Source organism: Ceratina calcarata, unplaced genomic scaffold (assembly GCF_001652005.2).
Source record: "Ceratina calcarata isolate Rehan_Ccalc_2016 unplaced genomic scaffold, ASM165200v1 scaffold46, whole genome shotgun sequence".
NCBI lineage: Eukaryota > Metazoa > Arthropoda > Insecta > Hymenoptera > Apidae > Ceratina > Ceratina calcarata.
The window spans coordinates 322335-337316 of NW_017170028.1; the positions used below are offsets into that span (position 1 = coordinate 322335).

The 14982-nt window shown below is 44.0% G+C and overlaps 1 protein-coding gene and 1 long non-coding RNA gene across 6 annotated transcripts in view; one reads left to right on the forward strand and one right to left on the reverse strand.

The window, feature by feature from the left end:
* The window catches only part of LOC108627335 (uncharacterized), a 153692-nt gene that overhangs the window by 19115 nt on the left and 119595 nt on the right, over window positions 1-14982 (forward strand). The gene's annotated exons all lie outside the window — the stretch shown is intronic.
* LOC108627334 (dipeptidase 1) overlaps window positions 1-14982 on the reverse strand; it is a 59899-nt gene that overhangs the window by 16226 nt on the left and 28691 nt on the right. For all 5 annotated transcript variants that reach the window (XM_026815528.1, XM_026815527.1, XM_026815525.1 and 2 more), the window contains 4 exons: window positions 13819-13969; window positions 10185-10254; window positions 1045-1221; window positions 655-739 (listed from right to left, as the gene is read on the reverse strand). In XM_026815528.1, coding sequence (XP_026671329.1) covers window positions 655-739; window positions 1045-1221; window positions 10185-10254; window positions 13819-13969 — 483 coding nt within the window. The remainder of the gene's footprint in view (window positions 1-654; window positions 740-1044; window positions 1222-10184; window positions 10255-13818; window positions 13970-14982) is intronic.

Below are 14982 nucleotides of genomic sequence, written 5' to 3' on the forward strand. Positions count from 1 at the left end.
GATTAGAAAAAAACACAGAATATGAACCGAAGATTTTTTTTTAATAATTTAATCATCAAAATCTACCACGTGAACGAATATTGCGATCAGAATAATTCTGGTGTAACACGAAAATTGGCGGTTGTCTCGGGTACACTTTAGCGGTCTTGCTTAACCAGAAACAAACGAAACGATCGGGGTCGTTCGGTCTGCAGATGGTGGGAAACTGTGAAAAGCGCGAAGCTTAGCTAGATGAAACTATGTTAACGCGGGTCAGGGAAAGGAGGAAGGAACAATTTCGTCGCGATTCCAGCGTCCGCTTCAATTAGCTTTTATCCTACAATATGGGACGGTGATCGCGGCTGCGAAGCCACGCTAGGATAAAGGCTGCTCAGCAACCTTGATTGGAGCAAGGGAAGGAAAAAAGGAAGAGGAAAGAAAGAATTAGCCGTGTAACTTTATCAGCACGGAACAAAAGCTGGATTCCCTGTTGGATATGAACGGTGGGGGAAACATAATGTTTCGAGCGCAACGTTGTGTGTCTAACAGTTACCCTGGTGGTCGCCCGAGGGGAATTACACTACATACGTACGTAGTACGTGTATTTCACACATTCGGGATGTTTGTAAATTACGCGAGGTGTTCTTGGCAAAAGGAGTTTCGTGTTTCTCTTACCGGCTACATCCTCCAGCGTCGATTTCTCGCCACAGCTGATAAAATGAGGATAGAAGGATACCATAACTATACCATCGGTCTGCGCCTGAAACAAGAAACGTGGGAGCTTAGTACGTAACTCGCCTTCTATCGTGATGTTTAACGCCTTCACGGTTTCAATTCCGCTGGGGCGCTTGGCGGGTACAAAATGTATTTCCATGTGCCAGGCATTTACTCTATTTACTATATCATAATTCGCAATAACGCCCCTAGAAATTATTAATGCTATAAAAGTACTGGCGAATGACAGATTATTATAAGAATATAATATAAGAACGTGAATTCAATGGACTATCGGTCTGAATCTACATATTCGATAGATACAGTACTTTCTGTGATTAGCCGACTTACCAAGCGTCGTAGCGCATGATCAGGCACGTTTCGTGAGGAATTGCAAAGGGCGTGGGCACTGCTGTGGCTGAAAATGACTGGAGCCCTCGACGTCTTCATGGCAACCAACATCGTAGGCACGGACACGTGGGAGAGATCCACCATCATTCCGAGCCGATTCATCTCGAGGACGATAGTCTGGAAGGACGTTTGAGAGGATAATTGGTCGGCTCAGTTTCTGGTATCGCGAGGAACGAATTTTTTCGCTCTCTTATTCTCTGATAATGGTACTCGAGTAGCATTTTGTACCGAAGTAGTTCCAAAGATATCTGAGGAACGCAACGGCACGGCATTAAAATCGATCGGGCAATTTCGCGGATTTGCCGACTGCTTTCAGACTCGGAAAGCCCGGATTAACGTGGCTTAAAGCCTCGCCTGAGACGAGCCTGTTAATCGAAACGGAAGAATAGTTAGAACAATAGAGGGACGGAACATTAACCGAGCTTTAAGGAGATAATTTGCGTTTTTATGTAGCCGATACAAGGAGATTAGCCCGAAGGGATTCGATGAAGTACTATCCAAGATCCTAGATTCCGGGGAATCTGAATTTTTTTCCAGACGGGGAACGACGTCACCTACTTCGCAGCGTTCTCACGTGTGAATCGTGACAGTTATTGCAGCAGCCCTTCGATCGGATTGAAATTCACGACAGACGGTTCCTTAGACACTTTGTTTGCGAGGAATTTCAATCCGGAGACGTGGAACGCGAGATTCAACGGTTGATACTTGCCGAATCTACGACACGTTTGTACTCCGCATTCCACTCGCGTTTCAGTTATTCTACTTATCCCACGCTTTGACAGCACGACCGAATCACGGTTCGAATCCCGTCTAATAACTGCATCCGCGGCAGCGTAACAAGGGTTTGGCGAAAAATTTTTTCGAATCGGAATTCAGCCGAGTTCCCAATAGGTTTCTGTCGAAAAAATTCTACTGTCACGCCAGAAATATCGTTTTTGATATTTGACGTCAGACTACGGCCGCTAATACAAAATTCCATTTTCGCGGCTGACGTTTGTCAACATCGGTAAAAAAAGGATATCGATGATTTGATTTCTTCCCGTGCTCATTCATACGGCCATCTTTCTTCGCGCGAATGATCGTTGCTTTCGTTTCTGCGCGCTCTTCCATATATATACACGATACAAATAAAATACAGGGGAACTAGCACGGGATCGATAAACACCGAAAGATTATGGAGGTCGGGGCCTCCTCTCATTGACGATCGGGGAATACAACGTCGGGCGAGAGCAATTCATTCTCGTCACAGTGAAACTGACTTATCGTTCGCATTCCAACAACGTTTCCCGTTTGCCTTTCCGGGGTTATGTCTCGTCCATAAAACAAGAATGCTTCGTTAAATTAGCGCTCTGTCCTGGACCAAATCTTTCGATATTTCTGTTTATTTCGTTTGTCGTTCCTCTCAAAATTCATTCTTTATTTTCCGTTTTGTTTGCCGTCATTGAAATAGAATATCAGGTATCCTTTCGTTATTCACCTCGTTAAAGCAACAATGAAAAAAGATCAGTCATAATTTTCTTAGTTGACACGCAGGATTTCGTCGCATTTATCGAAGGAGTAGCAGGTGCAATGAAATCATAGTTTGTACTCGAGGGAAAATCGGCGAGGAATGAATCTATTGTTAACTGCACAGACTATTCCCTGGAATTAGCCTAGTAGCAATATCTTTCGCTTGCACTGATCGTTGTAGACACGTGGGAGAGTTATCTCATGAATCAAGAGGATTGCTCCGTGCGATCGCGTGTTGCTTTAAACGCGGACGTTTCATTAAATTAACAACGCTATAAACTTCTCTGCTCTTCTGTGATTGTTTCTCCCGTTCCGCGAGACACTCCGGCCTGATGTTCGTGCATATAGTTTCTTAATCTGGATAGTACGCGAAATCTCGCTCAGCGTCTTTCTTCCGGTTCCCGACGCCGAGAATCTCAGCCCTCGACGGAAACGACGTTACATCCGCCAGGCTAAGAGCAATCGCGACGTTTCATCGTGGAACATAGGACAGAATCCTGTGCTTTTAAAACGCGCAAAAGCGATAGATGATAGAGGCATTCTTATTTTACGACGGGAAATACGAATCCCTTAATTGTATGTATCGTTGAATCGTGAAGAAATTTTAAGAGCTAGTAATAGAATTTTCACATGGTAAGGATTTCATTTAAGAATTTCTCGGTTGTCCTTTACAAGGAGAGAGGATGAAAGGAACAAGAGGACGCTAAGCGTTTCGCGAAAATATAAAAGAGGGAGCACGTGCGGTTGACGCACGATAGGGTGATATTCACTGGAAAAACGACGAGTTCATAAAAGCCGTTGGATCTTCTGAGAGCTCCGTTCACTCAGTTTCCTTTCGTTCTTTTACCGATTTATCAGCCAATCTTGTTTGATTCTTCTGATAACTGAACTGCTATTATTATTCTAATTATTAAGGAATCATGTCATTTTTCCTCGATGTTCCATAAGTGATAATTTTACTGTCTACTACTGCGCTTTATCATCGTGCAAAAGGACATATAGGGGATGAAAAGTAATGGCAGGGATCCTTCGCAGAGAAAGTTAGACGAAGGTCACTGACTCCGTTTTTTATGATACACTCACCCAGGGCGATTCATTTCTTCGAAGTATAAGTCAGGACGAGCCAGTTATATTTTTTCCATCCTGTCCATTGAAAAAATCTACCCCTCGTGAATCTTGAGGTTAAGGCAGGGTAACATCCCGTAAGTCCGACAGTATGACGAATAGCTCTTCATTCTTCCGTTGGTCTCTTGGAAAGATACTTAGTCCTTTAATGTCGCAGCTGCTTCACCCTCTTCTTTATTAGTTCTGAAGACCATCGCTTTCTCCCGTGATAACACGAAATTTCGCTGGTTTCCGATAGCAAAACATCGAAAGATTTTCCCTTGAACATTTTCCCAGTTTCGAAAAACTGGCGCGGATCAGATGTTTCAAGAAGAAACTATTCTTTGTTTAAAAGTTCAGCAGCACCAACAGATGGACCGAACGTATAAAACTACATCTGACATAAGAGAAAGTTATTGCTCCCGTTTCATTTTTTATCGCAGTTAGAAAGATTGATACTTTTGATCGAGGGATCGCGAAGCATCGTCGTTGGTTATCTCATTCTTTCTGGACCGTGAAACTTCTTCCCGTTGACGCGTCTGTTTGTTGCCGGCTGCTGGCGTTATCGCCGGCCAAGCAACTTCTGTTGCGAAACTGTCGATGCCCGCGTCCGCCAGTTTAGATGAGAAGTTTCCGAAACAAACAGGCAGCTGCCCTCAAAAGGGTGGATGGTCATTCTGCGGACCGCCTTCGAAAACTTGTCGGTCAGAGCGTCGTGAACTTGCGAGGTTGTGATTTGCTCAACGTCCCGTAACATCTTCCACGGGTCAACGAGCGATCACGATTCTCTCGCAAGATCGCGCCGGGTACTTAGACCTCGCCAAAAGACCGATTTAGAGCCAACATTTCTGTGAATTTTCATCCGTTTCTGTTAACGTTAAATCACGTCGAATTCGTCGAGTATGTCTGCAATTCGGGGAACGAGGAGCTGAGACGGTGAAACGATCGGAAGAAAGCCGAGACGAGTGAATCGCGGACGTCGAAATGAAAATCGATTTCGCGATTATGTTTGTCGAGGAGAGGCGAGGGGGCGGGAAGCGAAGAAGTTAATAGAGGGACCGCTGTTGGAAAGTTGAGCGTCGTTGATGAGATGGTCTATAGATTCTCGAAATTAAGATCGGGATCGAGGGTGGAATGATAATGCAGTTTTAAAGACTCTTCATGGGATAGAGCAACGAGGTAATGGTTAGCGCACACTCGGAAACTTCATGTAATTAGGGAAGAGAATGGCTGAACGGGACGATGAAATATTAATAAGTACAACAGCAAACTCGTCAGTGAGAAATTCCCCATGCACGTTCTCGACTTCTATCGCGAGTTAAGTGTAACGTCGTTGTTGCAGTTAATGATTCGTTGACAAACGCTTCGAGAAACGCTTCTCATTAAAAAACTATCACTCTTTACGCGTGTACTCCACTCTGCCCGTTCCTTCCTCCTTCGACGATATTGCCCTATTGTCACGCGCGAAGTTTGCACAGTGGAACATGATAAATCATGCTTTTTCCAGTTCTCCCCTTTCTTTTGTTCCGTTTATTATAGCCTCCCTCACCTTGGTTGAACACCCAACGGATGATTAATCACCGAAGCAAATAATTAATCAGTTTCTAAATATTGTAAGAACGACTTCCTTAATTCATCCTTGAACCCGAGTCTAATTCGCGAGTGAAATACATTTTGTACGATGCAATTTCTACTGTAGAATTCAATAAAATTGAAACTGGAGTGCACGGTGTAAATTCGTCTTGAGTGCACTCTCTCTCTACTTCGGCATCGGTGTCCGTGCCGTAATAACTCTTTGAAACGGGGTAGCACGGCGTTAAGATGGAATTACACGATTCTGGTGGTACGTTCTTCTGAAAATGCAACTTGACGACTCCTCTTTCTTCCTCGCTTCCAACCAGTCCTGCAAACGGACTATCAGCCGAACGCGTCGGCCCGAGACCGAACACGTTCTCAGCGTCGCTGGGATCAGACACGTATCGATACGAATCGATTAATTATCCGGTTTGAGAAACGCGGCTCTGAAATTGGTGCGTTGCGGCCGCGTTTATCAAGGGCACTTCCTCCCGTTCGTGTACTCGAGAGAACGGAGACCGCGAAATGTTTCCCTCGAGCGAGCAGCAAGTCCCGGTTGTAATTGCTGCGCCCGAATTATGTTTTCTTGAATTTGCCACGACTTCCGACCACGGGGTGTTTTCATTGTTTCGAAACCGACGTCTCGCTGGAGTTACTTCCAGCTTCATCGAGGTCGGACGGGATACACTAACTGTCCTCTTCACAGAAATTCATGTTTGCACTTGAACTCGAGCTTGCGGTTAGAAATATAGAGTCGGGCAGACCGGGCAGGTCGGTCGGTGTTCTCCGTTGGTCGTTTGGACGAGTTCGTTCAACGAGACCAAACAATTACGGAAGTGAGTCTCCTCCACCTCGGTATTTCTTTCGCGATGCCCTACATCGACGAACAATCGGTAGACGTCTTCGTAGAGAGTGTTTACATTACTTTCGGGTACAATCATGATTTAACACGAACAAGTAAACTCGACCCGTTCGGTTCTCGACAAAAGGGATGCCTCTTTTTCTCTCTTTGAAACCATTATTTTCCCTCTAATAAAGAAGTAGTTACGTCACAGTTGAGCAGATTGCCCCTTTGAACGCGGTAATGCGATAAACGAAAGGTGGTCGGAACAAAAGTACATATTTTTCAGAATCACCGAGAAAAGCAGCTTTCACGGCGGGCGGTATTGGTTTTCTACGCGATTCGACCTTATTGATTCTCAAAGTGATACTCTCTGTCTCACGTAATTCTATATGTAACAAATTGATGCATATGAACCCAATTTATTCCCCTTTGAATATTCCAGTTGAAAATTATTCGTCCCGTTCCATCCTGCATTGTTCCGAATCAAAAGATGAAACGAGCGAATGATAAGCAAAATTGCAACTTCATTAGAATATATTATAATACTATTAACCAGTACGATGATTTCGTAGAAATCAGTTTAAGCTTGGAATTCAATTATAAAAGTAAGCGAAGATAAATTGGATAGCATTGAAATGAGTTACTCGGAACCATCAAGATACAAACGTAGCATACGAGAGATTTTGGAGTTCACGTTTAGAATTTAGGAAATAGAATTTGCGAAAGTAATTGACAAATTATCTGCATGGAACGCATGATGTTCTATAAGAAATCCGATGTATCTGCGGAAAACGACGTCGCACGTGCGCGAACCTAATATTCAGGTTGTACGATCTACTTTATTTCAATCTTCTTGCCATCGTGATCGTTGTCGTCGTTCCGAGAGTATGTATCGTTTTCCAAGATGCTCGGCGGGTTCGTTCGATGATGCGGAAGAAAGCAGCGAGCGCGATGAAATGGTGGAACCATGCGAACGTCTACTATGATTTTTCATCCCCGCAGTTTCCCTCGCGACGAATCGCGTTTTCCTCGTCGAATTACCACATATAGGTATGTAGAACGTCGCCTCAGAGCTGTGAAATCGGAGAAAGGAGGCTAGGAGGCTCCGCGAAATAAAGACGGTTAACGGGAAAGAAGCAGTCGGCGAGGGGAGAAAAAGTATCCACCTGGGTATATCTCCTCTTCTCCTTTTTCCGGCGAGACCACGCGGAATTTTTATTAAGCACTTGAGGGAGCTGTTTATTACGCAGGTGTGGGTGAGAAATGGTGTTACCGGCGAATAAGGTAGATATAAAAGAAAAGTAGTGGATCGTATATAAACGTCTCCGTGCGCAGATGATGTCACGTGGAAAAAGGGCTGATCCTAGGAGGTTGGACATGTACATTCTCGGGAATTCATGTAAAATGTAAAGTGTTTAATGCTTCTTGCAGGTCCGTTTTCTGCCTCGCGAGATAAATACTTACAGTTCTTAACTTCGTACAAATTACGTTTCTCCGGTTTTACATTTCCTTTCAATTGTTTTAAATAATGAAACACCGTGTTGAATAACGAAATGTAAGAGGCATTGGTGGAATCGTTAGACCAACTAGTAGAGTTACGACAATAAGTACATCTTTTGTTGAAACATTTTTGTGAATTTTTGTGGATCTCATGTGGTTCTCATGAAGAGGGAGATTATATGGAATCCTGAGAAATTTGTCGTATGCGTAACGATAGGAGAGCGAGGTAACTCGAGGAAATCGAGAGAAAAGGTTTTGACAGAAGAAGGGGAAATAATGATTCAGAAAAGCGAGCAGCGTTTGATTCCAGTTATGCGAACGAAACAAACGATTCGACCGGGGGCTTAACAAAGCCAAAGAAATCGCAGAAAATGTAAGCGACCTCGTTGAATATTTAAAGGTCGCCTTTTCTCTCTTATCTTCCGCTTTTTATTCCATCCCAACTGTAGAACTTTCTCTTGACTTAAGTCGAGACCGCGGTTTCTGAGTAGTTTCTCATACAATTCACTTTTTTCGTTCTATTTCACATCTTTCTCTCTTTTTGGTCTTTTCCATTCGTGAAACAGCCCGAGGGACGTCAACTGTTGTCCCGGCGGTTACGGAGGGCAGAATTGCAATAAATACTTGACACGGTATATTTTCGCGGCGTGACTTATGAACATCCTCCGTGACTTCTCTCCATGTCGCAAGGACGATGCCCGACGATCCACTTAACGCTCGGAAAAACGCGACTCGTTTCCACGAAAATAATTAGATCGCGGTGAAATTGACTAAGTGCCAGGATCGCGACGCTTAACACGAGAATAATATTTTATTTCGGATCTTTCGGTTTCTTGCCCGGCCGGTCACGTTCCCGGTTTGTATCGCGGTCGTAGGGACCCAAAGTCGTTTCTCATATCTCTCCCTCGTCGCTGGAAAACATCCCTCTGGTACTGTCTGTCGTTTTTCTGACATTCCGTAAATAGAGCTCGCCGCAGTGTACTCATGCAACTTTAGCGTAAGCTGGTAAAAGAAGCATAGACTCGAGGTAAACTCTTAATCATTCCGAGAATAATATCGTTACGTGACATCGTTTAAACGGTCTGGAGCAAAACTGCAGGTACGCGTCAAACGCGAAGCGAAAGAGTGGAAAGTAGTTGCCTTTGCGGGCGATCTCACAGCGAAGGCAATTTGGAAATTATTTTTCATACATTTTTGAATACGGATGACACCCTTGGGAGCGCTTACTCCATTTTTAAACGACCACTCACTTTCGAGAATATTCTATGAGTTGTACGTCACGTCAAGCTATTCCTTACTATACCTTATTCTCTCTAGGAAACGCGCTGCCTCTTCGCGTTTACTTCGGCGAATCATGGTTCCGCGAACGACGTTCGAGAAGAACGCGTGCAAGTGCAAATTTCCTCGAGTCTGTTCCGGGTCGCTCTTTGGAAACGGAACTTTACCTACCATTCGTGGTATGCGCGCTTAAAATGCGAACGATTGTAGCCCCGCGGCTGATCGATGCGGCCCATAATTTTCTTTCGCATACATATATCGAGGCAACGTTCGCCCAGGAATTCATGAATACCGCGAATTCCGGCAGGTAATTTTCATAAATAACTCGCGTTTCAATCCGTCCTCCGAATTTCGAAATCTTTTTTCCTTTTCCCATAAGCTCTGAGTATTTCGAAGATTCCTTCGCCAGATCTATCTTTCAACTCTCGTTGTATTCGTGGACGCGATGGTCCATCGATCTGATAGGGGTTAAAGGGTAGGCGGTGGATTTACGATCGGGCTCCGTCCGAAACGATCCGAGGGAATGAAAAGCTTCCTCTCGTAACGCGACGCGCGACCAACCGGATAGACAGGTACAGGATGTTTTAATCCGGTGCACAAAACACCGCAGGTTTCCTTGTCATTCGAGGAAATCCTTCTAACTAGAAGAAGCTTCCCGTTTGTTCTTTCTCTGTCTACTTACCTCCTCCGTTCTATAAAAGCCGATTTAACTTATTTAACTCGGAGTAAATATTTGTACATTCGTTCCTGCTGAATAATTTCCGTTAACGAAAGCCAAAGTTACTCATTTAATAAGAAGTTCAATTATCAGATGTTAAACTTTCCGTAACATTCTTCACAAATTACTTATTACTGTGGCACAGGATCAGCTACATTTTTTTTTACATAAGTTAATGAGCTTGAGAACGGTGAAGTTAAAAAAAGCAAGTTCAATTATCAGACGTTGAACTGCCCATAAACTTGTTCACGAGTTATTACTTACTTATGACAAGAAAAAAAGGAATGTCCAGACAGACAGATTTCATAGTCACCTCCACGTTTTTAAATAGAAGCGTTATTATTATTAATTCCGTCATCTATTTATGTTTTGACGTAATTTTTGAAATAGAATTTACTGCAAATTGTTTCGAATTTCTGATAAGTTAATTTCTACGTCTCATGACGATCATGAAAGTCTACGTGGGTGAAGTCTCTTCTGTTCTTGGATATTTATTTTGAGGGATGGTGTTTGCCTAGACGGTAAATAACAAAAAGTTCGTATTTTACTCACCTTGCCGAAATTGGAGAGACCACCGATGCGAGCTACTTGACCGGGTTCATCCGCTGTGCTGCATTCTGCCCTAACGAACCAATAGGTCAGTAATTCAATAGTAACAATCCTCAGCATTACTGTCGTACAATGCTCTCTAATCATAGAGTTCCACGTTCGTAATACTAAGCAATCCCCGCTTCGCGGTCCACAGAATTGTTCGTGAACCTAATGATCCCACGGAGATTGTACGTCCGCATCGTATACAAACGTCTTGATTCGGAGTGCGGATACCGGACGAATATATCCAATCCGGCTCACTGTCGAGACGTGCCCCGAGTTCGAAAATAAGATTAAACATTATAAGTCCCTGTCCACCCTGATTAAATACCTACTACTATTCTGCCAGGCTTGTTAGACAAAACGTGGTTTCCACAGTATCGTCGCTTTCAACTGTTTGACAAGCTGTAATTAATCAAGTTGTGTATCTATTGCACCTGCATTATATCATTACTTTGCATCAAGCTTTGCACTTATACTTAACGAATGTATTGATGTGTGAAGACGAGACGAAAGAATAATATGATACAAGTGGATGCACGCTTTTCAAGATTTCGTATATAACGCGTTGAAGTCGCAGAATGTAGAATTGAAATTGGCAAGAAGCGGAGTGATACGATCCTTGGAACGTGTCCTGTGCGCGAGAATAAGATCAAGTGAAACATCGTACCTAGCGGTAAATCTCTGTCCGCGATGGGATTAATTACTATTATCCTGACGAATTTGCGGAGGACGATAACGCTGCCGGACAGATTCGTAAACATCTCTCACGTTGATAGGATTACGGAGAGAGACGCCGACTAGCACGAAACATTGCGTCGAGCTTCGAGGAGTCCGCTGCAATTTCGGGGCGATAATCGTCCGTATTAGCGCGATTCTCTCTAAGCTGGCAAACAGAACGATGATACGACGATTCTAACCGACGCAACGTAACACCAAGTGTGCGTTTAGAACAAACGAAAAACGCAGAACACCTCCATCTGTCTATGCTAAATCGTTCTCGTGTGAAAAAAAATTTAGTCTCAATTTAACAATTTGGAATACTAAATTTATTGGCATAAAACGTTTACGCTATCAACTGCCACCGTTTCTCTTACAAGATTTATTACGTTGTCTGATGATTAGGAATGATTTTTTAAATTATCAGAATATTGCAGCTTATTTGCATAAGTAAATTGTATAAGAAAGTTATGATAATTGAAAACGTTGAAGAAGCACAAGCATTCGGTTGTTTCATCTGATCATACCTTAAACCGCAAATCAAATCGAGAGAACGAATGTCGCGATCACTTTGCATTTTCCCTTGGCGATTCGAGCACAGTGATTGGTGTGTCTGGTCGTTTTAACCAGTAGCGAGCTGGCCACCAGTTGAAGCGTCCTTTCGCATAGGTATTTATCAACGTATCGGCCGGAATCTATCGGAATCGTAAAACGCACGGTCGATACCGGAAATTCCGAAGCGCCCAGATAATATTGTTACGGTTCCATTAATCCGCGCATGATTCATCGTTCCGCTACGGCGCGGCGGCGTTACGTAATACCACGTATAAATAAAGGTGTCGGGCTTTGCCGATGTTATAAATTTCGCGAACGAAAGGTAAAATCGTCGATCATCTCGCACGGGACGTCCTATGCTTTTTCATCGGCGTGCGTACGCTCGTCGCGTCCCTCTGCTAGGCTGTTTTACGTTCGAGCACCGTGGAATTAGTATAACGTGATGCCTATACATCGCGCGAGTCAGTCGCAAAGTTTAACTCCAGCTATTAAACCCTTTCCCGCTGGTAAAAGCCCGGCATGTATTTCGCATTCACCGCGCTGTTTACTAAGCGAGACAATAATCGTTTGGCAAAACTTTCATTCGTGTTAATTATCTTTTGTCTTAAGATACGGTAATTAAAACCGAGTAATTGTAAAAGTTATTCGCTAACTTACGGGGGACTTATAGTTACAAAGCGTCCGTAAATCGTGGAAGTTGTTATAGCTGCGACATATTTAGAGGGGAGGTTCAGAATTGTTCAAATTTCGTTCGGAATTAAATTGTTTGATCTCGTGCGGCTAGCCGCGATCTCTGCTCAACCGTTTCCGTTATAATGTCGCATAACAATTTTCATTTTACAACCTATGTGTAAAATAAATTTGAACTTCATTTCCCGGGGAAACGCGTCTCTCGCAAAAAACTGTCGAGCCACGTCGCTCGGTTGGAAACTTTTTTTTATTGTCTCGTAACCAGTTCTGTGCATCGTCCGTTTCTTCCTGACACCTAGACGCGCGGTCATTGCACCCTGCGCCACCTCGTAAAAGTAAATTCATCTACTGTTTGTCCCGGAATAATATTTCCGCCGACACCCGCAGCTGGGTCGCCGCGTTCCCAACCCTTGCCTTACGTAATCCCGAATCTCTCAATTGGGAAACATCAAACTGAAACAAGCGGCGCGAACTTCGATCGCGCTGTCAGAACAGCTTTGTCACAGGAAATACCGATACGCGTTGAAATTTGAGTCGTTCGCTGGTCCGGACACGTCCCGACACAACCTCCGTTTTGTCGAGAATTTTTAAGAGCCGCTACATGAACTAAGTAATACACACCCAGGCTTTTCTAGTGTTTGAATTTAAAATTTGGTTGCAACGCGTTCATAGCGAGTTTAACAATTTCGTTTGCTGTCAAAGCCCGGGGTTCGTACAAAATGACTCGGTCATAGAAAATGTCGATACACGCTCGAATTTAATTGATTTTTCTGGTTCAAACCCGTACAAAATACAGTACGTCAGAGATTATTAAATTCCCTAAACAATAGACGATCGCTGACCCTTTAGTAATTGAACGTTTATCGGCGAGGCGGAAATTCCGAAATTTTGAATGGCTAATATTGCTGCCAGTAAATACCTGCACCGGTTCTGAGACCGTTTCGTTCGAGCAGCGAGGCGTGGTTCAAATTTATTGTGCGTGCAAAAGCGCACGTCGCGAAAGTTTCGCCTCGTATCTCGCGCTTCTCCTTTAACTGCGCCCATTTATGGCACATTTTTGCCGTTGCCACAATAAAACTCTGTTCTCGCATTCGTGGGACTCCCGTTCACCAACTATCTGCCGAGTGTCTTTTAGTTCCGCGGTTTCGCTAACTCGCACGTTGTTGTTTGTTCGCGAAGCTCTCGAATGTGAATCCCGTCACGCCCGAGTGATATTTCCGTTGGCTGTTAAATCGTTACGAAGAATCTCGATGATTGATGCGCGGACGATAACGCATTATGATGAATTGCCGTCGACAATGCTCTTTGTACGTGTTTACACAGCGCGCGTCACGCGACGATCGCGAAAATCATTTAACGCCTGCCTGAATTATTACCCTGCTTTAAATTATATTTCCGTGGAGCTTTTTGATTAGAGTTCAATGACCCTTTGATTTCCGACTTTCCATCGATACTTCTTTATGAGAAATAAAAAAGTTATACTTATTTTCTTGCGATTTTCCCTAAAGGAAAATTAGGGAAATTGACTCGCAAGGTCATCTCGTGGATCGTCTCGTCTCGAAAGTACGTCGAAATCAGAGGGTTAAAAGTCTATAGGCAAACGACGCGACGTCTCGATTGGTGTACTCACCAAGGCGTGTTGCACGTGTGCGTGAGGGTGAGATATCTGGCGCCCAACTCGTACAACATCCTCAGAACAGCCAGGCTCGTCCCGACCGCGTGACCCCCTTCGACCCCTATCAGGCTCGCTAATCTACCCTCCTTGTGCGCTCTCTCTATACCTGAAATCACACGTTAAATCTCGCTTGAAACATCCTCGATTGCCGGCGTTATTATTATTGTCTTAATTATCTCCGGCGTAGATATCCGAGCAGCTCCAACTTCCTTATCACCTCGAGCACCGTTATTCGGTTAATTATTACGGCCCCGAGTTATACGTCACGTATAAATTCTCGGGTTTCGAGACACGTCGACTTCGATGCGCTCGATTCATTAAAGTTATCTATCATCTTCGATCGCCGGTTTAATTGAATCATTTAAATTGGCCCTCGTTGTCGACGATTATCAGTCTGATCATTAATTATCGGACCGTGAACGAGGTTTGATTAATCTCGAGCGGAGAATAATGGAAGCGCGAGACTTTAGGGGAACGAATACTTCTTGCCGCCGGTATTTTGTCAGCATTTAGTCAGCCGGCGTTAGACTGAATTCGATTCCCGGCCCCCGGCGTAATCGCTTTAATCGAGCCCAGCTTGTGTAAGGGCGAGGTTATCGGTCTCGCCGGAATCGGATTCGCGGGCTCGGTGTCGTTTCGATTCGATTAAAATACCACGAACAAATTACGTTAGGTCGCTGCTTCCGGGGTTACTCGTCGGGAACGCCCGGACGTTGTGTCCCCGCGTGGCAGCCGACCGGTCAACCCCCGCGGTGTTCACCCTCGATACGCTATTTGTCGCTGGGAGCTCGAACTTTTCCGCTTTCGACCACACGCGATGAAGCTTTCGGATTCCCGCTAATGGAAGGCTCGCCCTGTGGCCAGACGAATTTATTCGTCCGTACGGACACAATCTCGTCGAAACGAATTAGTATTGTCTTTCTTTCATGTGTAACACGTACGAACTTCAATCCCCATCTGTTTTCCAATTATTTTTCATTTTCCTAATTGAAGTAATCTCTCGTATATCGAATTGACACATATCGATAAAAACAGAGAAAGTTTTTTATACAGAACAACAAAATTTTTTTATACAGAAGTTGTAGGCACTGATAGCCTCTACAAAGAAAGATTCTATGC